We start from the raw sequence: 25,447 nt of genomic DNA on the forward strand, positions 1-25,447 counted from the left end.
TGCTCCATCTCTTAAGCTTTCTCTAGAGCTGGGTGACAGTTGATAAAACAACAAATATACCTAAATCCAATACTTTCTCAGTATTTTTGGTTAAATTAGTGGAGTAATATCTGAAAGCTTATAGTGTGTTATCTGCTGGTCAACAGAACAATTTTGATATTAAGAAATAAGAAAAGTTTTCACCATTTAAAAAGTTAAGAAATGTAAAGCAACATTTTCCAGCATAATTTGAATGTAAGCACTGTGGTATTTGTATTAGGCAAGACTCCTCCACACAATACATCAGTAATAATACATTTTTAATGAAAAGTGGCAAATATTGGCCCTACAATAGTAGTTTCTCAAAGTCCTATGCATAAATGATTATTTTAATAGGCAGTAGGCAAGCTATCACTTGCCCGTATGAAAATGTATCCTTCATTTTAACCTCAGAGAGAGAATCATTCCTCTCAATTTCTTCTGCTTTGCAGAAAGGACATGAAACAAACAGGAAATGTTGCGAATGTTCTACAACTTCAGCTGGAATAAAAAAAAATAAACCAAAGGAACAAACCACTTCAGCTGAAAACCGACTAATACAAATAAGGAAACAATCAAAACCAGTTAATAAAACTTCTGGTTTGGATGACATAATTGTTTTACACAGTGCTAAAAGAGTGTATCTCTCAAGTGTGTGTAACATGTTGCCAAACCACAGAATAGTATGCAGAAATGAGCAGGGATTTTCTATTGGCATAACCAGTTTGAAGACACTTGGCTGGATAATGAAGATCAAACTTCTATCATGTGGAAATTACCTATTGCTTATAAAGCACATATTACCTAATCCTGCGAAGTACTTCAAGAAACACTCCAAAAGCAAGAAAAGATAATCTAAGACCACTGGTTGCACCTGTCTCTTTGCATCTAGCCACGAAGAACATCCTTCTGTTCTGGGCTGACACTGCCTGGGTTGACTCTGTTGAATCTGCCAACAGAATAAGGCTTAGCAAATAGACTGGGGAAAGGAGAATTCTGTCTCAGCTGTTTGCAGTCATCTGAGAGCTTCTGGTGATCCATGCCACTCTGTGCTCACTGCAAAATGCATACACCTTGGGGGAAAATATTAGTAATCTGGGCACAAGAGCTAAAAACTTTCCGGTAGAATAATCTGAATCACAGATTTGGCTTGGTTTCCTCATGGAAGAAATAGAAAGTCCCCTTGCTCTGTGAAATCAACCATCATTCAACTAACTATTATATTTTTAAAGGACATTCTCAGTAAACTGCAAAGATGCCAAGACTGCTGCTGTGCCCTAATGATATATGTGAGACCTTAATGTTGATACAGAGCTCAGGGTCATGAAGATTTTCTAGGAGAGAGCAAGAACTCTAGAAAATCTACCATCACATTAGTAAAATTAACAATGTTGAGGGGAACTCTTCTTGGACTCATGACAACCAGTCTGACCCATTATAACTTAAAAGTCTTAACAGAGAGAAGTAAAATTTCACCATGGACATTCCTCTCGAGTAAAGACCTCCCCCTGCCAAAAAAACCACCCCAAACAAACCCCACAGAAATCCAGACCAAACAGATGGCTCTTTCCTCCATTAGCATCCTGTCTTGCTTCTTTTGAACCACTGCTACCGCTGTATCAGGGAGCATTTGATGCAGGGATATCAGGGTTGGGCTGGGTTAACCAAGATGGAACAACAATGAACTACAGGAAAAGGTGGAGGGCTGGAGCTGTAACACAAAAGGACATTAAATAGTTCTGAAGTTACTCCCACTCAGGTTGTGCTTTCCTCTAACAATCCCTGTGTGCCCTCTAAATTTGTTGGCAGCTAGCCAAACCTTTAGAGCTCTAACACCATCCTATTGTCAAACTGTCTACAATTCTCCAAAATTTTGCTGAGAGGAGCATTTAACAGAGAAAGATATGGTCTGGTTGCCTGCAGTTCTTCCCATCAGCAGACACAGTGGATAGAAAGAGTCACTGTAGGAGCATTCCTGTAGCCCTGATCCATTGATGTTCCTTTGGCACATGCAGGCATATTCATGAGCTCTATATCCAAAACAGGTGAATTATTCTCAGCAGCAAAACTAAATTTGAACTCTTGTCCTAGTAAAGGGCAGGAGTGGACAAGGTTCCGGGCAAGAGCATATTTGACACAGAAAAGGGAGAGGACAGATGTAACAGAGGCATAAAAGGATGCTGCAGAACCAGATTTCCTTCATCCCTTCATCCCACAGCTGACAAGAGGTGGGATTTGCCTCTTTTTCCTCCCAGCAGTGACTCTCCCTTGGTGAAGGTAGCAGCAGGACCAAGTCTCATCTTCTAGGGCTCTGGCACAGATGACATAGACTTGGGACCAGTGCTGATTTGTTCCTCAAGGCAATCTGCTGCCCTCAGCAGCTTCTGTGTTGCTAGAGCCTCAGGTCAGCTCTGTTCAAAACCTCCAGCAACCTCCTCTCAAGACAAGCTCCTGCAATCACAGGTGAAGCCTAAGTAAATTCGCTGTATCTGCAGAGGCAAGTGAGGATTTCTCCTGGGACACCTGGTAAGGACTCCTGGTATGGACTGCAAGATATGTGCCAAGCAGCACATATCTTGCAAGTACCTTCATTAGACAGAACCACTTGGCCACAAAGGTGGCTGAAAGTGAACAAAAATTCTGTTTTAAGGCACACCAAGGGTTCTCTCATTTGCCATTTTCACAACTCTCAAAGGGGTACAAAATGTAATAGTTTCTCTTTGCTCACTCCAGTTGAAAGAAACTAGAAATTTAATTTTGATGCCACTGTCAACAGTCCAGTCTTGAGCTGGTAAATCTGGCTGATAATTATTCTTGACCTGGGACTCTTCTTTCTTATTCTTCTAAGATTAAGTCCTCAGTTTTTCCCCTTTTCCTTGTGCATCATAGCCAGGTAACTGAAATGCTACACATCAGTCCCAGCTTGGACAATGCTTCCCTCCTCATTCATCCTCCACTCTCTCCAAATTATGTCATGCTTTCTCCCATGCCCTTTCCCTCACCACCTGTTCTTCCTTTGGGAATTAACAGAATCACATACCCATCTGCCTTAACTGTTTCCTACATTTCTGCTAGGAGAGATTGGAAAGATGAAAGACAGGGAAAACTGGTACAGAAAATACACTGAACTGATATGTGAAGCTACACTGAATATGCCTTCTACAATCTCCTCCTTCTGCTTTATCTCTTCTCCTTTGCAATCCTGTGGAAAACAGGAGGAAATAAAACACTGCATGGCTGTCACCTTCAAAGCAGGAGAAAAGAAAAACCCCTTCCTCTCTGAGCTGTGATTACATCTCATGATAGATGACTTCCCACACTTGTCTGGGAGAATCCCTGGCTGCTCTCTTGTTCCTATGGGCCCACACAAACAGCTGAACAAACAGCAGTAATATCTGTGGGAAAGACAGGATGATTCTACTCCTCTTTCTCTAAATTTCTTCATTTTTCTATAACCCTGCCTGCCTCCTCAGGAGGTTCCAGCCCCTCACTTTGGCACATGGTGCCCAACGATTGTAATGCTCTACTCGAGGTGGCACCAAGCACTGCAGTCCTGCCAGGACTGTTGTCCCTAGCCATGTGTGGGGGAATCCATCTGCTTTCAGCCAGCCACGTGTCCTTGCTGGTGTTTGGGTAAAACAGTGCCCAGATCTTGCTAATCTCTGGGATTCATGACGACATGATGTTCCAAAACAAAGCATGAAGAAAGAGATGAAACCTGGGTTATTTCTTAAACAGTGTGTTTGGGCGTAGTCACTTAACTTCTGGGTTTGAGTTTTCAGGCTGCAATAATTTTCAAGTCCTGTTCTACCTTTCCCTTCTCTTACTGCCTTATCCATTTATCCTCCACTTCAAACATAAAGGCTAAGTATTCTTCATCCCAAACATAAAGGATGATTGTTCTTCCCCTTTTAAATCCAGGAATCTCTTTAATCCTAGATGTGAGACAATGGGAAACATACTAGGAGGTGAGAGGAGAGGCTTGGCAACACAAGAGAGAATGCACTAAACCAGTTATTTATTTTCCAATCATTAAACTCCACACCCCAGAGTTACTGGTCTTTATGGCAGCCTGGTCAAATAGAAAAAGACACAGAAGGGCAGAGGAGAAAGGTCCTATGTTTCCAAACTGATGCATGGACAAGGTGCCAAATGATTGCATTTCATTCATTTGCCACAAACTGGGTTAGCTTTGAGCTTGAAGGAGAGAGAATTGCAGGTTTTTAAGTACTGCTTCTGGGTCTGGCATCAACATTTCTGTTGCCATAATGAGTCAGACATCAGAGGCAATACACATGAAAAGATGCAGGCCAATGCCTAGGCAAACAGAAGTGGGAAAGTAGAACTGAAAAATAAGTGCACACGTCAGGGAAGAAGGACTCCATCCTCACAAAACTTCTGAAATTATATTCTCAATTTCCTTTATTTCATCAAATAAATTCACTTCAAAATAAACCCACTACCAGCACCACCACCAATACAAAACCCCCTTTAGAATTCTGGGCAAAGTTAATTTGCCAGAGGCAGAGTTTGTTCTGTTAATGGCCATTTGCCATGTACCAATGCCACAGTCCCCAAATGCTCTTGCACATTTCCCATCAGGCAAGCACACACACGATTAAGAACATTTGAGCAGTCATCCTTAGAACTGTGAAAAACATTAATCCTTAAATGAAGGGAAATCAGTCTTCTGAGCCACAGAAACCATGGCCTCAGATGCTCCTTCCCTTTGCCTTTAGCGAGGGCTCCTGAAGGGCTGCTGGATGATAAGGGGTAGATAAGTGGCTCTGGCAACAGACTATGGGTGGGAAGGGCATTGATAGAAAACATTTCAAGCTCTGATTTGCACCCTTACTTGGGGGCTTCAGTGGGAACTCAGGACAGTCCAAAGACACATATTTGGCACTTTTCAGCTGTCAAGTAATTCTTCCTCAATTGCTCTCTTATGCCTCACATTTCCATTGTCTTTTCTTCCTCCTTTCTTTTTCAGACCATCCCTTCTTCTCTGACTCCTAGGTATCATCATTACCTAGAAAGTCAATATGCGTTGCTTGGTGCTCTTCTTTACTATTCTTTGTTCTCTCCAACACTTTATCAAACATAAATGTCACAAAGAAAATATTTATTCCAAGAAGTTCTAGTGATCTGCTAATCAACTAGTACAAAATATCAACTACAGAACTCTAGAAGATCTCCCATGTCACTTCCTGTCCTCTGTTACTAGGCTTCCTTTACTATATCAGGACTTGTCTGTTGACAGTTTTAATAATGTGACCAATTAATGGGGAAGTTTTCATTTTATTTTGACCAACAATTGTACTGATAGAGACTCATCACTGTTAGCACAGTTGCACTGATGTGAAGATACAAGTGGGCATCACCTCCTTGATCTTGGTTAGATGACAGAAACCGATTTCCATCTTGGGAATCAGAGCTGCAAAATTTTGTCTTGCAAAATTATGCAACATATAAAACCTCCACTAAAGCACACAGAATTCAATAACCATGTATATAACCCCCTGGTACCTCGATTGCTACAGTGTTAGATGGTGTTGATGCAACACAAGCCAAAATGGTGAGGTCACTGGTCCAATAGGAACACAGTAATGAGGTCCAATATCCACAAAGAACTTGCACTCACATGTCATTGTTCTGGAGTCAGTTAATGAATAACATGGATTAGCTCCTTGCGCCTTATGGACATAATATCAAAAATGTAGAATGCACAGAGACACTGTAGGGATTTTGGAATAGATTCTATTCTTTAGAGTTGGAAAACAAAGGTCTTACAGAATATTAAAAATGTGTTGATTTTCTGACTCTGCTGCCAAGAATCAGCCACCATTTTACATGTAGTGCCTTGGTATTTCAGGCCATGCCTGCCTTGTGTGATCCCACGCGTGTACTGAAAATAAAGAGAATGTGATAAGGCAGCAGAAACATGATTGAGCTTTGATCTGAAAAGGGATCCTGACTCTCTTATGCTGCTGAGAGTTTGTGGGGACCAAAGAGAATATGGTAAGTCTGCTCAGCAAACTAGAGGTGTGACATTAATACAAGTTACCCAACACTAGAGCCTTCCATGCAGCCACAGCTAAAATAAATGTTTCCCCACTAATTAGCTTAAAGCCAGCATAGCTATGTTGCTTCTCCTACTGCCACATTTTCTTTTGCACTTAATGATCTAATCACATCCTCCTTTTTCTACAGGGCCTTTGCCTCATTCAGTGCCCAGGATGGATGCGACTCATTGAATAGGCATCTGTAGTCCGACAGTTTGTCTCAGATTTGCCTGGAGCTGAAGATACATCCTTTGATTATATCCCTGGCTCTGCTGCAAAGTTTCTGTGTTAGGGTACTGGTCTAGCAACTTAAACCAAATAAAGTGGGCACAAAAACCCTCTACTTTTTTTGCTGTGGGTGTCTGACTGTAATGACTTGAGACCTCATTTGTGAAAGAGCTAAGTGCTCATTACATGCAACTGGGGCAGAATGCTGCAAAATGCTAAATACTCTGAAAAATAGAGACACTCAGAGGTTCAAAATTAAAATTAGTAATAGTGTTATCCATGATCTCCCTGGATTCCCTTTCCTGTATCCAAAATACTTCTTCCAGCATAGGGGCAGTGTGACAGAAACAAGTACATATCTGGGAAATTATAGTTTTGAGGTTTCAAATCCCCATTAGGACAAAAGGAAAACCATTCTCCAGTCTGAAGGGTGGACCTCTGTCTCATACAGGTTCCAGGTGTTTAGGGTCTCCTATGGAGTTGTTCAAATCAGCAGACTTTTGGTACTTCTAGATCATTTGTCCACTCAGTTTACCCAAGGCTTTGCCCTTCATGATTTAATCAAAACTGAAAAATTCCTGCAAAAAACTTCAGTTTTGACAGACCTTTTCTTGTCAGATGACTGTTTTGTACATATTTCTTGTCTGAACTGCTGAGAGGATGGCAGGTCTCTGGGATGAGTGTGCCAGTCCCACTGAACAAGTTTTTGTTTGCAAGAGTTGTTGCTCTGGGAGAATTCAAACTAGGCTTGCAAAGGCACGTCCGGAGCTCATCTGAACTCTTCTGTATCAACTACAGATGCTCCACAGTTCCAGGGGAGCTCTCCTGGCTCAGGACATCATGCCAAGCTACAGACACAGAGGGTGACCAATTTCCTTGGTAAGCCCAGTAACTCTGGGCCGTCCATCCAACCTCAAGGCCCTCAGGTTTGCCCAGGAGGTGACACCGCTTCAGGCTTAAAGTGGTCAATGGATACAACATTACATAAACCATTTGAATGAAGCTGGCACCTATGTAAATGTCAAAGCTTCATACCTTCTTCACATACATACATCCCTGTCCACACCACATGTGAATCTCTTCATCTCTAAGGAGAAGACTTTATGTGTCTCGGAAGGGAGATCACCTGTCCTTCAAGGCTGATGTCCAAGGGCAGCCAGGAGCCTCCTAAGCAGCCCTATTTACTACAAAGCAGGTGTATTCAAAGCTGTTCCAAGGAGAGGAGACACTCATCTCATCCCTCTTGGACTCCAGCCAGGTATTTCTACCTCCTTTCCCAGCAAACTTTCCCACTTTCAGAAGACAACAAAATTTAGGCAAGACATCTAAAAGAGATGGAAAGATTTCACGAGGCTGTGGCAGCAGCTACAGCCTTTGCTGTCTGGGTTCTGTGCACACCACCTCTAAAAGGGATCAGTGCAACCTGGCATTTCAATGATATTACTGGGGGAGCAGTTCTTTTCTGTAGCATGCTACAGCTTCTTGTGCAGCCTCAAATTTGGGATCATTTTGACATCTGGTCTGTGGCACTCATCCATCTGTTGTAACTCAGTAGGTGTTGGGTGGGGTTGACAGGAGAGACTTGTTTAAGTGCTTGTTTTCATTCTGTAGAGGAATGGCAGAGCCAGCTCAGTAATTAATTAAGTGCTCATCTTAAAAAAAAAAAAAAAAAGAAAAAGCGTGTGCTAATATTTTAAAGAAATGGTGAATAAGGCAGCTGGCACTTCTCACTGCTGAAATGTGGGGACATTGTTCCCAATTCTGCTTGTTCAATTTGTTTTAGGATGCCTTCCTCATTGGGCTGGCACTCTGGTTTCTATTCCTGACTCAGCCAATTGCCTCCTGGCTGAATTTGGATAGGTCACTCCATCTTTTGTGCAGCAGTTACCCTCTCTGGAAAATGCATTCAAAAGTAAAACACCTATTTTTTATAAACTTTGAAATCTGCTGTTAAAAAATGCAACAGGATAGGTGGCCAATATCATTACTAACATTATATTAATTTGGAGTTTTTCTATTCAAATAATTATAATTTTTACGATGACTTTGCTGTCATCTGCTCATAGCAAAAGAAAGTTCTGAGCACAGTGAAAACAAACCCACAACTTCTATGGCTGACTCTCTGTGTCTTTTGGGAACTTGTTTCTCTCATTTCACTCAGAACAGAACACAAAAATACATCTCCTTGTTTAACTGTCTGCTCATAATCTTCCCACCATTCACAAATGCATGGTGCACTGAGCAGCCACGTCCTTCCCTGTGAGTGGCTAGGGAAGGTTCCACCTGGTCTGTTTTAACCTCTGGACAGACCTTGGTGTTCATTTCTTTGCCTTAGGACAGTGACTCCTGCTGTTCTGCTGTAGCTGTGCTTTCTATTTAGCAACCAGTTTTACCCTACTCTGTGATCAGTTTATGGATTGAAGAAGTTATTGATAACACTTGAAAATATTCAGTGTTACATCTAGTCGCAAATGTACTAGATAACCAAGGGAATAGGGGAACTCCCTATGCATAGCTAAATATAGCAATTTTTGTCCAACATGTCTAATCCTGTGAGGTTCTGACCACCTCCACAAAACCCTGGCACAGGCAGGGATGCTTGGAGCAGCTTGCTAATTGCTATTTTGTGACTGGCAGATATGAATGCCACATTCAGTAATCCCAGAATACACAAAGATGTGCACCAAGCTGTGGAGATTACACAGTCTGTGCTTGTGAACAGAAAACTGTGCAATGTGACTTTTCACTTTCCTCCTTGCCCTTCTCCTGTACACACAGCAAGAGGTGTTAGCCCAGGAGTGTCTGTAGGAGAGCTTGTGGGAAGGCATTGGATATTGAATGCTTTGTGTTTTCTGGTGGCCTCCAAAGCCAGGAATCTCAGTGCTCTCAGAATTTAGCAACTTTGCACCTAAAATTATCAGTCCTGTTATAAAAAACAAAAGTCAAATCCTGGGCTTTCAAATGTAGCTTCTTCTAAAATACTCTGTTAGAGAAGATCAGAAGCATCCACTGGGGACACTGATTAGGAAGAACAAAATGCAATCTCTTTTTTTCTTTTTTGTTTTGTTTTCTTTTGTTTTAGATAATAAAAAAAATTCAGTGTTGGTAATATCATCCTGAAGGTATCTACCATTTTACCTGTAATGTTACTCTTTGCCAGGGAAAGGTGGAGGAATTAAATGGATTTTATTTGTAGATCAGGTTAGGCAGAGAGGTTTCATATGGTTATTTCTTAGCTTGCAGACTAAAGCATGTACTGTATGTTGGAACTAAATTCCGTTTCTCTGCTGTGATTTGTGTCATATGTTTCCTCTCTAAATTATTTCCCTCTCTGTAATTTCCACTGGTGACTCCTGGACCCTGAAGTGCCACTAGCTGCAAAATTACAGATAGGAGTATTTTGAACTTCAGTGATTCACAAGAAATTCATAATCCTAACATCCCACAAATACTGTATTTGGTGTGAGATGAAAGGAACTTATTCACTGCTTTAATCATGTCCTATTCATTTCTATAAATGAGGATTTCTCTTTATTCAAGCATCTCTCCATTTCTTTCTTGCCCACTCCAGGACTGACAAAATGTCAAATAACTCATAACATACTGAACACTTTTTGCAGCAGAACATGATCACTGCAGGAGTAAGGGAAGGAAAATGCACAAGAGCAGTGAAAGGAACCTTTGGATTACAAAATTTAGTAATTTTTATGGGAAAACAATGTGATGGCTACAGTACAATTCTCTTTAAAACTGGATCACGTCTTTGTTGTAAGGCACTAAGTCCCATTTTTGCAGAGCCTTCTCTCCTGTCTCTCTCCTGAGGACCAACCCCAGGTGAACCTCACTGTGCCAGTCCATGCTGAGCTCAATGATATTTGCTGTCAGTTATAGAATCTTCAAATCGTAGAATAGTTCGGGTTGGAAGGGACCATTAAAGGTCATCTACTCCATCCTGCACCATGGAGTTTCCATTTAGCATCAAAATATGATTCCTCTTATCAGCTCTAGACTTTCTGGCTTTATGTTTCCTTTTGCATTTCTGATATTTGTGAGATCATTGCCCTAGCTGGTTCAGTATGCAAAGGCAGGGAAGTAAACATGGAAATAAACATGGAAATAGGCAGGAGTGATGCTGCAGCCAGTTCTAGCCAAGAATTAAAAAAAACTGAGTCTTCAAGGAATAACACTGGGTTTTTTTTTACAAACTAACACTGCTACACAAAAAAATTCCTAATATTGTGGTGGAGCAAAATGAAAGACTGAATTTATTTTCCCAACTGTATTGATTATATAATTTACTTTCATATATTTTACTTTATATGTTCCATCTCCTCTCCTAACAAAGAAGCTCTTTTGGTGCATTTTGGGTCCATTCTGTGTTTAACTCCTGCTCAGCAGGGTGACCAGACCAGTTCACTTGGGTGAGGAGCCTGCCTGAGTTAAGGGAATCCCTCTTGCTGCCCTCCAGGTTCTGGTGCTGCCTGGAGCCTCTCCAGCTTTGCCTTCAGGGGACTGAGCACCAGTCTTCCACTGCTGCTCTGCTCTTACATGACAAAGAAAGAGGTTTAAGAGCTTTTTCATAACCTGAGAGTGCTTTCAGAGAACACAAAATATTTCCTCTCGTATTTGGTACTTACAGTGTTGGCAAAGCAATAAAATTAATGTCACTTTTCTCTTCATCTCAGTTTATTTGGGTCCCCAAGTTTTTCAGAGTCATCTCTCCCTGGATGACCAAGGGGCCAGATAATTTTCCCAATGTTATTATGTTTATATGTCCCACCTTATTGTTCTAGTATTTCATCAAAGTATTCTACTGGCTTCCTTGCCAAGACTTCATTTTTCATTCCTGCAACAGTTCCTTTGTTTTGTAAAACCGATCTAGGGCAGAATTTCACATCTCACTTCATGATTTAGATTTTCTTAACAACATCTTCTGAGATAAATTATCAAAGACTTTCTGAAATTTCCTAAAACTTTATATTAAATGGTTCTGCATAATCACTGAGAACGTCAAGATTTTTTTAGGAAATTATAAAAGGCATGTTTCACTGTTACTGGATTAGCCATGCTTAGCATTAAGCAGATTTTTTAGTTTGCTAACATATACTTCAACATTTCTTTCTTTTTCATTTGGTTGAGATGATCTTGATCTTAAAGTAAAATACATGCAATGTTCTATTGCTTTGGTATAGCAGAATAGCCTATTTGTAAGGGGAACTTGCATGATTTTGTGAACAGCTATCAGTCTTGATTGATGCCATCTGCTCTGGGAGGTTTGTTACTTTAGCATGTCAATCCTGCAGTTTCTCTTCTGATACCTCAGTGTTTGACAGGCACCCATCTACAGTAATTAAATAGAATATCTAGAGACTGACTGCATTTTCAATTGGTAAAGACTGATGGGAGGATATAATGTAGTCTCTGCAATTGTATCTTGTAATTTTTAACTGCCCCTTTGATCCAGCAAATTCACTAATTCTGTTTTAGATATTTTAATTTCTCATTTGTTTGTAGAAATGTGTCTCTTTGCATTTGAAATATCCTCTCAGTTCTCCTTCATTTTCCCTTGCCAGTTTACGTTCCTGTCTTTTGGGTTAGCCAGGGCTAGATTTCCTTTTCCTGAAGGTTACCTGTTTGGTTCATCATGCTGTGTTTGTTTTTTCTAGCCTTCCTGCTTCCTTTTTGGTTTCAGGGTATGCATACCTTCTGTGATGCAATTATGGTAAGCTTAAGTAGTTCCATGTTGAGGGTAAATATTGTAATGCCTCCACTTCTGACTCCTCTGCACTTCTGTCCAACTCTCTCCTCCCTCCAAATGCAAAAAATTTAAAGGATTATATTTTAATATCAGTGCAGTTTAAGTGTTATATTGTTATTAGGCTTCTATCTGCACCCGAGGAGGCTTTATACAATGTTCTGTATTTCCTGTCTTTCACCAGGCTGGGGGGGGTAATTGTGTAGTAGCTTCTTTATTTAGGACTGGCCCAGACCCAAGTCTCTACACTTCTAGAAATTGCATGAAGTGCAGTTGTGACACAAACAAGCAACAAATACGATTTCAAATAAAGGTCCTGCCAAGGCGCTTTGAAGGGAAATGATGAATTCAGATTGGTCAGACCATTTGATGCTGGAGCAGTGAGTTCAAGGGCACTAGGAGGGTTTTGGAAAAAAGCTGAGTGTGTTATCAGGCTGGTGGTCTCTAGAAAGGTAAGAGCTGCTTTGTTTTTTTTACACAATGATCCTGTTTAACCATGTTTGCTAAACAAGTAGCTGGGAAAAAAGAATAAGAAAAATCCTGGTTTAAGACCAAGAGACACACATGCTTTGTTTTAGCATCTCTCTGCCATGGTAGGACAAACTGCTTTAATCAGTTTCAAAAACCATGCACAGCTCTGGAACCCAGAGGAAAAATAGAGGCATTTAAAGGAAAATGCCCGGAGCACTGAGAAGGGGAGGAAAGGGAGGAAAGAAGTGACATCTTGCCTTCTGCTCACTCATTGACTGGAGGAATATGATCTGTACAGGGAGGAAAAATTAGGGAAGGATCAGGCAAAGCTCTGACTATGAACAAATGGTTTGCATGTAGAGCCTGGCTATGAGTGACACCAGATAACTGGACTGCAAAGATGCAACCAAATCCACACAGGACCAGCTTAGACTGAGGAACCTGGGAGTGCTCCAAGTCTGGATGAGTTGGATCCAGTTCCATTCCAGTTCCCTTCCCTGCGGGTGAGCATGGAAGCCAGGGGGGAGCTGTGCACCCTTCAAGCCACATCATTGCCAGTTTGGGCATCTCAGGAGCACAGCAGGGCATAAATGTCACTGCACATGGTGGAGGCCACTTCAGAGAGAGTGTCACCAACTTCAGAGAGAGTGTCATCAATTTCAGAGAGAGTGTCATGGACTTCAGAGAGAGTGTCATTGACTTCAGCATGGTGGAGTGGGCCCTATTTGGCTGTGGCTGATTGAAATGAATAGGAAAACTCTCCTTCCTGATGTAAGTGCAGGACTGACACCTTTACAGAGAATAAACAGCAATCTCCAGCTTTATATTAAGTCCTCTGTGGCCATGGCAGTAAGACAACATTACATTCACTGGAATTCAGCTTTGAAAGGAGTTGCATAAAAGAAAACAACAGCACCACCATACTTTTTAGGAGAAAACTAAAGAAGAATTTTTTTTTTTGAAACTGACCCTTGGCAGCCTGTTTAAAAGAGCTTGAAACTATCTGAACTACACAAGAAGGAAAAAAAAAAAAAAAGAAGAAAGAAAAACATGCCCACAAGGGCTGAAAAATCACTTCAGTAATAGATGGCTTTTAACTTTACATCAGAAAATGTTTGGCAGGCATAATTTTAAAGTGTTAGGAAAATGTGTGTGATGACTGTTTGGGTGAAAGAGCAAATGTAGTCCACAGTGAGATTTATCAAATGTTCACATAAGCAATCAGAATCTGGCAGGGCCAGCCGCCCGTGGAGAGGGGCAAAGAGGATCACAGCTCTAAACTTTGAAAATTTAATGAAGCCCACTGACTTCTCACAGGAAGTTTTTTTGAGCATGTTCATGTGTCATGGGAATGCTAGTGAGCAGAAGGCTATGACAAAATGCCAGCTATAAGGCATAAGGGAAACAAAGCACTCCAAACCCCACCAAAATCCAAACCAACCTTTTTCTTTTTTTAAAGCTGCAAATATTCTTGATGTCTCAAACCCTTGAGCATCCTTATGTGTTATCCTTAATCACACAAACAAGCCTATCGACCTGAATGGGGTTATCAGGAGTCTTCCAGGATTGGTCTCTTTTCACAGAGACCACAAGAGCACCAAATTTCCTGGGGCTTCCATAGGAACATGTACAGAGGCTTGAGCTCCAGTGGAAGGAGCAGACAGTGCTGTCTGGGGGATTCATGAAAGCAGGAGCTGACTATATGTTTACAAAGGGAAAGAGGGACATCAAGGCAAAAAAAAAAAAAGGAGCTATGGGGCTAGGGGGGAAACAAGCAGACAAAAAAATGCAGTATAAAGAACAATGTAGTTTTCCTTAGTTTTATGCTACAAATGTCAAAGCAGCTTGCCTTTGTCATTTTGCTGGAATAGCATCCTATCAAAGTGTATTTTTCCAGCATCTTTTGTAGCACAAGAAGATTTTAAAAGAAAGGTTTTATAGTTCAGACACCTCATAGATCTCTCCTCCCATTGCTTGACACATGACCTTTTTGCAGTGAGCGATGACACTTGGGAAGGTGTGTGCTGGGGAGATTCCTTGGAGTGTGGGGCTGTGACAGCCCCATGTACACCCATCCAGAGTGCTCCTGGCTCCTGTGTGCCAGAAATGAGGCACCAAATGACACACCCAGGCAGTAAGGTGTCCAGACCTGATGTGGGCTTTTGGAGAGTGACAGAGGTGCTAAAAATATGCAACAGCCAGGCTCTGCTGTAAACGTCAGAGGAGGGAACCAGATGGGTGAGTCTTATGCTCCTTGTAAGAGCCTTGACAGGTTGTGGATAATTAGTTTGTGTAGACTGGAGGCAAGCCAGCAATACCTTGGTCTAGATCCCACACGTGGGAAGTATGAGTGGGAGTTGGGTGTACCTTGTGTCTCCCAGGAACAGGCTGTGTCCTACATGTAAAAAGTCAGAATTTCATCCTGTTTTTCACTTTCGTCAGAACTGTACTGACTTTCCAAATCCCCAAGGATACATGAAAGTCATATGTCTGTTTGGCCCAAATTGCTAGCAACTCATACTTTCCATATGAAGCTCACCATAAAATAACAAAAAAGAAATTACTTAATTGAATATGTTTGGAACCTAATATCAGAGGAGTGTAACAAATAGGAAACAGTCAAGCACCATACAATCAAAGAGTTAGGGAGAAGTTACAAATTTCAACACACATGCAGCTGCCTTGCGGAAAAACAACCAAAACCATTACATTTAACATGGCTATGTGTCTAGAATAATTTCCATCTAGACATGGAGAAACACTTAACATATTTTGCTTGAGATTTCCCTGTTGTATTTTCTGGAACTAAAAGGGAAACTGTGAAACTCTGCAGCCAAGTGATTAGTCTAAGGTCATAGGGCAGGAGATCTGGAAGAAGAAATTTGGAGTCTCGGTAATGTACTTTAACCACAATACCATTCTTCAGTCTCTTTCACACTGATGACTTTGGAACTAGCTTTAAAAGATCCAGTGAGAAGCAAGATGGGAGTGATAGATAGCTACACTAGATAGCCAAAGGCAACAAAAAAGATTAGAGACATGTGGGGGTATTTCTAAACAAAAAGATTAAAACCAGAACTATTTCATTTAGAAAGGAAAACAGTAAAAGATGATGGAATTGAGGTATATAAAATAATGAATGGTGTGAAGGAGAAATCAGATGCCCTTCATAAAACAAGAGGGCACCTAATGGAATTAAAAAAGGCATTAGCTTATAAATGAATAAGGATATCACTCCACAGCTTATCTCTCAGCAACCTGTGGAACTCTCAGTTGCAGGACATTGATGCAAGTACTTGAAGAAGACTAAGGAAAAAAGGAAAGACTGTATGCAGCCAGTAATAAACACAGATTTTTGAGTTAAAGAAAATGCCTCTTCAAAGCCACAGTTTTCCCTGAAAGAACCACCTCTCTCCCTGAGAAAGAGCTAACAGTTTTATTCCTGACCAGAGTTCTTCCCAAAGAGGAATGCTCCTGCCTACTGGTTTCTCAGGACATCTCTTCCTTGAAAAAGCATTACCAAGCCTCAGAAATAAAGTTTTCTGCTAATAGCAAAAACCACGTCCTCATTTTGCCTCCAGGAATCCCAAGCTATTTTTGTACCACAGAGGCCACTGTAAGGAAAAGCTGGAGGATATGGAAGCTTGCACTTTCTCATTTTGTCTCTCAGCTCACATCTGCAGCCATCTTGAACTCCACTGCTTCTTTCCCCCTTCTCCAGAGCCAAGCTGCAGATCCATGCAAGATTTCACCTGGACCTCATCTCTTGAATGCCTAGAATAAACACATTGGCCTTTTGTTTGTCCACACAGGCTGGAGTCCTACCTGCTCTCCCTTTTGACTATGTTTGAATTCCTCCCTTGGACTTGCACCAGTCTTCAAGGCTCTCCCTAACTTCCTTGCATCTGTGAGCCCCCTTTGATAACCAGGGTGTAAATTGTCCTCTGCCCATTTAGTCAGCTCTTTTCTCATTTTCTCCTGTAAGGGTCTCCATGCCTTCACCTGCAGCCTCCGGCTGGGACAGCTGCCCTGCTGTCCATCACTCTGGGCCCTCTCCCATACAGATGTTAAGCCTGTCAACCTCCTTTCCTTCCGTCCCACTTAGAGCAGAACAGGCTGCTGTAGATAAATGGTGTCACACCTGCCTGTTAGTGGCAAGCCAGGAGTGTGTGTTTACCTTGTGTGAGTGGTCCTTAGCGCATAGATTATCTCTCTTTAGTGTTTAGAAAGGATTGGGTGTGATGGGTACATAATGGGCTGCAGAAATGATAACGATCTGTGAATTATTCAGCACCGGTCCCCTGTGCTGAACGGCCCATCAGCCTCTGTTAGGACAACTTAATTAAAACTCTTGGTGAGTCTTGCCTTGTTTAGAAAGCATCCTGGGGAGACCCGCATCAGTATTTTAGCTAGAGACCCACATTCCATTCCATTCCATTCCATTCCATTCCATTCCATTCCCTAGGTCCTGGCGAACCTGGCGCTCCTCCCTCCTTCCCTTGACATCTCTGTGATCATGCTGATGGACCTGTATTCACCTCGTAAGCATCTCTTCCACCTAATGCCAGCGCCAAGTACAGTTCACGGAGGGAAACAAAGCTGTTTTAAGGCAAAGCGCTCTTAGGAAGCAAACTTTCAGCTGCTCCGGATTGGCTTCCACCAGTAATTCGGAGTTATATTCAACACCCGCCCTCTCCTCTCCCTGCTCTCCTGGCAACACTGATGGCAGCAGATATTATTAATTGTGGAATACCTGCAGTGCTCTGCTGCAGGAGGGGAGATGGTCCTGCCATCTGGAGATGGCATGAAAGCAAACTAGCGCGCTGAAAGTTGACTGGGTGACTGGATGATGGAGAGGATGTTTTGAAGTAAAGTTTATAAGAAAGTGAGAAAAAGAAAAATGGGCTTTTTGCTCATGTTTCTTTGCTGAATCTCCTCTCTTCTTCTTATAGAATGTGCTAAAAATAAAGTGAGTGCCACTAAAGAAATCATAGGAAAACTGTAAGCATTAAAGGTCTAATTAGGAAAAATTGAAGAACTATAGAAAAAGAAATAGTTTTGCAGCTGGAATGAAAATAAACTAAGGATCCTATGTGAAGAGCAAATCAGAAATTCCTCCCATTGACAAAACTTATATAAAAATTTCACTGATTATAAAAATAGATATTGATTTTTTTTTCTGTGAAAAATTCTGTGTTTTAAATATGTTTCTGTCACTTGGTGTTTTTCAATTTTCTACCTAAGGAACATTCAAAATAAATAGTGGTTTTCAGGTATGGAAATTGATTGTTGACACATATATCTATATATATACACACACATATATATAAATGTGTATATTCTTTAAAAAAGCTAACTATTTGGCCCATTGACAGAAATGTTGATGAAAAAACTTAGTCAATCATAGCCTATTGGTCACAACTAAGGTCACTGAGGTACCTTTTCGGAAATATTCTCCAAGTAGCCCAGGTTTTAAAGCCATGCACAAAACAGAGTGTTACCAAATTTAAGGTCTCACTTTAAATGCTACATCTTCTAGATAATGCATCCCAAAGTGTTCTGGGAAACTATTGCCTAAACAATTGCCCAGTTTATATGCACATTTATTGTTATTAGCTTGAACAGCTACTTCTCTCCTCTCTGGGATTCACCACCTGTGTCACTTGACAGGGAATTTTCATATCACTTTGCAGACTACACATTCCTAAAAGGACATTCAAGCCTCTTCTAATCTCCTTTCAAAAGACAGACTGTCCATTCCCCAGTCAGCCTTCTAGCTGTGGTTCCAGCTCAAGCTCACTCTTCTCAAAGATGAATGCTTGGAGATTCACATTGTGCTATAGATTAGGTTTCACCCATGATTTATGCAGAAATACTAACATTTCCTCATGTCTGCTGGAGATATTTTGCCTGAGCCAACCTCCCATCATTTCTACCCAATCCAATCATGATGTGGCTTCAGAGATCACCTGTGACAACTAAAAGCTGACAGGTGAGGTCTGACAAAGCCCAGTACAGCAGTTCTGTTCCCACAGCAGCAGCCTGTTAGACAGAGGCAACCACAATCACAGAGTCAGAAGTGGGATGCACATGCCTGTGGCTCTGTCCTGCAAATCACCCTGAACTATGCCAGGGAAAATAAGGGAAAACCCATAGATGCCTATCCTGAACCTGAGGTTTGAGGCAGAACTGAGTCATAAACGCTGGCTGAGGGGGAACAACCACAGATGTAAAGGTCTTGTCTGAGAATGAGAAGCAGAAAGAGCCATTAACCTGTGTGAGACAGAACTCCTTTTCCTACCATCTTCGAGCAACCCTGCTGTTGAGAGGTGTTTTTTTCAGTTTTGGGTTTTTCTAAAGGATTTTCCCTGTCCATAAGTGCACTGGGCAAGGAAGACTAGTTGAGTAAAAGCTACTAAATAACTTGTCAGGGTGAGTTGCCCTTTGCCCCAGCAAGCACTCCTAAACTTTGCATCCCTCACCCGCAGACTTCGGCTCCCTACAAACCACCTGCAAAGTCTGCACAAACCTGCCAACCACATCAAACCCTGACTTCCACTGCCAGTGGGGGAAGGCAGCCAGATGAGGAGCTGTCAGGAAGAGGTTATCAGGTGAGCCATTCACTTCATAAACACGGGATTACAACTGAACTTTCTTACAGCATCAGCTTTGGCTCATTTGGATATGGGATGTTGTTCATTTGATTACTGGATTAAGAACATGATTAAAATGCACATTAGAGAACCCAAGATTATTAAAGCTACAGCATACATCACCAATATGGAATGTGCTAATGGCTTTCACTTCTACTTTTTTTTTTGAAGGTGTTATCAGCTAGGAAGATAGTAGCTACTCCCTTCTCCTGCCTAGACATTCTCTAAACATACATACTCAACCTAATTTACCAAAGAAGTAGAGAAAGAAGAGAAGAAATCTGCCTGCACAAGTAGTAAAGGTGGGCAAAATAAAAATGAAGATTTACATTTTATATTTGTCTCTTTCTAAAATCAAACTTCTTTCTTTAAAAAAAAAAGTATTTTATGGAAAGCGGGACAACAGAAATCTGTATTTTAACACAGAAAAACAAATTAATGCTTTGTGAAACAACACAGAAGTCAATGGCACTATATCAGAGATGAATTTTACCCAGGCTGTAAAAAGAAAACATAAATGCAACACAGACCAACAAAAAAGATTCCATTTAGAGTAAGAATTATGTTTCTGTCAGAAAAAAAACAACAACTAACTAAATTTATTTCCTGGAAGGAGATCCAACTTGGCTCCACTGCAACAGCGTAAAAGGATCCAAAATAAGTAACAGCAGGCATCTCTGCTAAAATTTGCTTCTGATCAACATTATTTTTCCTCTGGTACAAGAGAAGAGTTGAACATGTTCTGCAAGTGAGGTACAGTAGTTTACTGCACAGAACATGAGAAAGGAGGCTAAAGCTCTGGCAGTTAAACCTCTGCTCAGCCACAGAGCCAGTACAAGGTCTTAAACAAACCATATGCACTCTGTGGAGCTAATTCCCAACTAAATGCTTTCTATTTCAGACATATAAGCTCAAATTGGAGCAGGGGGAGGGGGTGGAATACTCTTAATTACACCCAAATTCTATGCCTGCTTCCCCACACATGGCGGGGGGGATGTCAGGTCAGACCCTCGCTGCAGCGATGTCAGCAACACTTGAGGGAATGTCAGCTCCCTGAAGTACCAGCATCCTCCTAAATTCATCTGATGACATGAAGGCAGGAACTTTGTATTGTGCTTCAGTGGAGACAGTTTGTATATACCAGCACACATTAATAAATGAAGAGTAAAGTACTACAACCACAATCTGTACATCTGTGTCTGCTTTATGGTATCCTGAAAATATTTCTAAAGTAGTTGGAATACAGAAAGCAGAAATTATCATTCCTTCCCAGCTAGGCTCATGTGAAATGCTTTCTGACTGTGACTGGCAGATTTGGTATTTCATTAATAGTGGGAGACCCCACTTTGAATAATGTACAAACATTTGTTATGATCAGTGAATATTTCCCTTCACATCGCGTTTTCTCCATACATAAACTTACCATAATCCAATAAAGAGCCTATGTGAGCAAGTCTTCTACATGCAGCCTTCCACTCTGCAGGGGAAAGCCTGGCTGTTTTTTGCAAACAACGTTCATGCAATTTTTCATTTCTGCCTGAGTGAGATCTGCAATGAATGGAAGTTTTCCTCGTGCAAAATCTTAGGGTGTTCTTAGGGTGTTCCAACATAAAACTGAAGGTTTCATTCGAGACATGTAGTAAGAAATGCTTTTCAGAATCCTGAGTAAAAAAACCTGCACTAGACATGAGGAAATCGTTCATTTAAAAAAACCCCACAATATCAAAACCCAACCAGGGAACTACACTGAGGTGACAAATGAAACTCTAGTGAGGAAAAAAAAAAAGAATAATAATCAAAAGCCATCTGAGTCCTAAAGTTTCACTGCAATTTGTCTTTCAAAAGTGGATGTACACCAAATACTCCCCCTAAAATCTTGCATCTAATTCACTCATGGTCAAAATGGAATTTACATTAAGTCAATGCTTCTAAGGGACAGAGGAACACGTAAGGTCCAGACTTGACTTAAATCCAGAAGAATTCCACTGAAATCAATGGTTACAGCAGTGCAAATCAGCAAGAGATCTAAATCTGTCCTAGCTGATTCCAGATCTATCTTTTATTTGCTATATGGCTTCAGGCAAGTCAGTGACCTTCTTTTTATTTCTCAGTTTCTCCATCCGTAAAATGGTGATAATATTGTTGTAATACATGGAGATTGGGGGGACTAATTAGTTCTCTAACATGGTCTGGATATGGAAATTTCTCGGGATCAATGATTTTTAGTCACCGCCATCATCTTTATTGACTCTTTATAATGCTAATAGTTGGCTTTTTGCTTGCTTGCATGTTTCTCTTTTAAAAACCACAAGCCATTGCCTGGCATCCTTATTCAAGTTTTACGCTGTTTACTTCCATGGCAGGATTCACATGAAAAAACCGAGTACAAAATTTGGAATTGGCCCCAACAACAAACAGTGAGGCTATTTCAAACAAAACTCATAAATCACGGCATGAAATTAATACCGTTTACGTTCGTTTTTTCAAGAGCGCAGTTTATTAACTGATGTCCAAACAACCTGGGCACAAACAAGAAAGTCGCAAATCTTTCTTCACCCTTATTTGAACAAAGCACGCTGCGCTGGCATTTGAAGGGACAGCCGGTTTTGTTCAAACAGTTAAAGCGGGGAAAAATAAATAATGAAGAACAACCCAACCTGAAAACACCCTCACGTCTGACAGCTCTGAGAGGGACCTCTAGCGTGTGCTAGAACATTTTGTGTTGTGCTTCGGGCGCAATTAATACACCAAAATCACCGCAGTCATTTTGAATAGGCAAAGGGAAGTTTCGCCAAGTGCCTCCGATCCGCGGGGCCTGCATCCTTCCGCGGGCCGAGCATCCTTCCGCGGGCGCTGACGAACCCCACCCGCAACTATTAAACTGACACTTTTTTTTCTTTCTTTCTTTCTTTCTTTTTGTTTTTTGTTTTTTTTTTTTTTTTTTTTTTTTTGCCCGCCGCACTCGGCGTACGCAAGGAGCCAACTTCCCCGGTCACACCGGAGTTTCCCCATCCCCACGCCCGCAGCGCCCAGCCCCCTTCCTTCCACGGCCCCCGGGAGCTCGGGGGCAGCTGAAGCTGGAAAGTTGCGTTCCAGGCCCAGCTTTTCCTCCGGGCTCGTGACCGGGAACAACAATTACGGGAGCCACCACCCGCACCGCGCCCCCCCCGCGCACCGGGCGCTGCCTGCGGGCACCGGGCGGTGCGGCGCGGCCCCTTCCCTTCCGTCCCCTTCCCTCCGCGGCCGGGGAGCAGCAGCCCTCCGCGGCAGCCCCCGCCGCCCAGAGAGGGAAGCGTTTCGCCCATCTTTAATTCCCCCGAACAGTCCGAGCACGCTCGGTGCCCGCGGGGCGCGCTCACATAAACTTGTACCGCGCTGATTGGAAACAGGCGGCGGGCGGCTTGCTTTCTTCTTCCTTTTTCTTTTTTTTTTTTTTAATTTTTTTTTTTTCTTTTTTAGCCGGCGGACCCGGCTCCCTCATCCGGGCCGGCGTCGCACACAGGGGACGGGGCAGCGCTGTCGGTCCCGGGGGACACCCGCGGTCCCGGCGCGGAGGGAGAACCGCGGGGCCGCCCTTCCCTCCGCCGCCCCGGCAACAAAGGGCGCCGCGGGGGGCTCCGGAGGGGGCGCGGGCACGGGGGAAGGTGCCTCCCGCTCCCGCACAGACACACACACACACACACACAATGGCGGCCCCCTCCTGCAGCCCGGCGAGAACAATGCCAGGCGCGCAGCCCCAGCGCGGAAACACTACTCACGTTTAAATTAAACACATGCCCCCACCCTCCCTCCCTCCCCCCGCCCCGCACACACCGCCGCCGCCGCCCGAGTCCCCCCATCGCAGCGGCGGGGAAAGGAGGCGCCCCCCGCGCGGCCCCCTCCCTCCTTCCGTCCTCCCCTCCTTCCCCGCTCCCGCCGCTCGCCGCCCGCCTCCCCGCGGCGCTGCGCGGGGGCGCGGGTTGCGCGGGGGAGCGCGGCGGGCGAGGCGGCCGCGCCGCGTCCCCGCGCGGGGTGCGAGCGCCCGGCACATGCGTGGAAGCGAGAGGCGCCCGAGTCCCTCCGCACCCTCCGCTGCAAACAACAACAATCCCGAGCAGCCCTTACCTGGAACATCGGAGCCGCCAAAGTGTCCCTTTTTTTTTTTTTTTTTTTTTTCCTCTTCCCCCTTCCTTTTTTTTTTTTTTTTTTTTTTTTTTTTTTTTCCTTTCCCCCCTTCTTTCTCCCCTTTCCCCCCACAACTCACACTTCCGATATTTCTCTCTCCCGGCAGCGGTCTGCTCTCCTCGCTACACCAGAGAGAAATGCAATAGCTTGGCTAAGGTAGACAGAGCAAAATACAGAGAATAGTTGCTCCAGGGCTTTGAAACCCCTCAAGGCAAGGATCAGGATACAATTAGCTCATGTCTCTACCTCCAGTCTGAATCAATCTCCGAAATAAAAGTTAAATTAAATTAACTGATCACACGGGCATAAAATTGATCTCCTTCGAAACGTGCATATAGAAAGATATATATATATATATCGCGTGTATATTTTTTCGGATTTTTTTGGTGGAAAAAACAGTCTCATTTCAGCCTACAACTTGCTTTTTACTCTCCTCTTGCACAGAAAAGCTGATTTTAATCGTTGTGATTAGTTTTGATGTAACGTTTCCGCGGGCGATTTCTGCAAATGGATGGAGTGTTTCTTTGCCAGAAGAGGGAAAAGCAGCAGATGATGATAATTATAAGGATTGTTGGTTGTTTCTTTCTTCCTTTCTGTCTCTCTCTTTCTTTTTATTTGTATTTAGCTCTGTCTCTTCACTTTCTCGAGTTGACCTGACATTGCCATTGCACTAAGGTCGCACAACTTGTTGATTAGGATCACCTCCCGTTTTGATCGAGGGATATGGGATAATTTGGCAGTGGAGCAACACATTTTCTGTTCCCTTGGCTATGTAACTTCCCAAATGACGTGTATAAAAATAAGCACATGGAGTCTGCTTTGCCCCAGTCGAGTCTGAATCAATGCCTGGGGGTGATACACAAACTCATTTCAAATGTTCAACCATGCAGAATTGCAAAAAGATTGAAGGAGTTGCACTGCATTTTTAAAATTTTTCTATATGTGTCTATCTATATTTATTTTTTTTAAGCAGCAAAATTAAAATAATACAAATCCGTGTAAGCAAATCCTGGAATTTACCACTTAGGTTCATGTGACATCTTTCCAAACGCTACTAACTTTCCTTCTCCAATTACCCAATTACAATGGAGCCTTGCCTTTTTAATTTTCTTTACCCTGCTGTTTGCCGCTGCCTTCTCCTGAAGATAACGAAACCGTAAATAGACGAATAATTTACAAATTCTTTTCTTGGTCACTTTTCCCTTATTCTACCTTTCTTCGCCTCCCACGCCACTGTGTATTGCTTTGTTCAAAGCCTCTGCGCAGAGAAGCTGTATTAATTTGTTGTTGTTCCTGTTAGAGTGGACTATTTTGTCATAAACCCACGGGTCACCTCCCATTAGTGTCACATCCTCGCTGTATACTTTTGTGAAACGGTATGTTTCTAAGCACTTCACAGTCCATTAATTCAGGGACTTTACTGACATTTCTTAGGAGAAAGACCAGGCTACGAGGCCAAAGCTGCCCAGTAAAGCCCCTGAATGGAACCAGACTTGTCCAGAGAATATCTGCAATTAGCTGTTTATGATAAGTTTTTAGTATTTTAGAGAAATATAACAATCGTCTTTTCTCCTACGGCAGCTGCTGCAGCCTAAGGAATGACTAATTCTCTTGCTTAAAAACGCATCCAACCCAATGCATTCTTTTTGGTTTTCCTCTTTTCTTTAAGTGATAAGCCTAATAACATGGTAGGACTTCCCATGTAGGAATCTCGCACCATTTGCGAATGCTTTGTCATTCTGTTGTAACGAGAACAAATAGGTTAATTAACCAGGAATGGCTGACAGAAATTAAAAGGAAAAGCTAGAGGAATCGCACGCTTACGTGCCCCAAGAAACGTGGCTTCATCTTCAAATCCTATTTTTAATATTCTTCCAAAAACTAGCAGCGCACGAGAGGGAAAACTCCCCTCAGCCATATGCCCCTTCCCCAGCTGGGTTTGTATGAAACAGGATCATTGCAACCCTTACCAATGTTATGCAGCTTGAGCGCAGTGATTTTAAAGTACTTAAAGCTGGTTCAACAATTTAAAGGTTCTCATGGTTTGTCAGTTCACAGTAAAGAAAAATTTCAGTTTTCCATCCAGATGAAATAAA

The 25,447-nt window shown here is 42.4% G+C and overlaps 1 protein-coding gene across 2 annotated transcripts in view; it reads right to left on the reverse strand.

The window, feature by feature from the left end:
• KCTD1 (potassium channel tetramerization domain containing 1) overlaps positions 1-23,557 on the reverse strand; it is a 101,871-nt gene extending 78,314 nt beyond the window's left edge. Inside the window, exon 1 of one of the 2 annotated variants that reach the window (XM_066562624.1) lies at positions 23,431-23,557. Coding sequence is in view for 1 of the 2 variants with exons in the window: in XM_066562605.1 (XP_066418702.1) it covers positions 23,292-23,300 (9 nt within the window). In the remaining variant the exon portion in view is untranslated. Of the gene's footprint in view, positions 1-23,291; positions 23,366-23,430 lie in introns of those variants that run through there. The other variant, XM_066562605.1, reaches the window with a different exon arrangement.
• Between the last annotated feature and the right edge of the window lie 1,890 nt (positions 23,558-25,447).

Source organism: Molothrus aeneus, chromosome 1, assembly GCF_037042795.1.
Source record: "Molothrus aeneus isolate 106 chromosome 1, BPBGC_Maene_1.0, whole genome shotgun sequence".
Taxonomy (NCBI): domain Eukaryota; kingdom Metazoa; phylum Chordata; class Aves; order Passeriformes; family Icteridae; genus Molothrus; species Molothrus aeneus.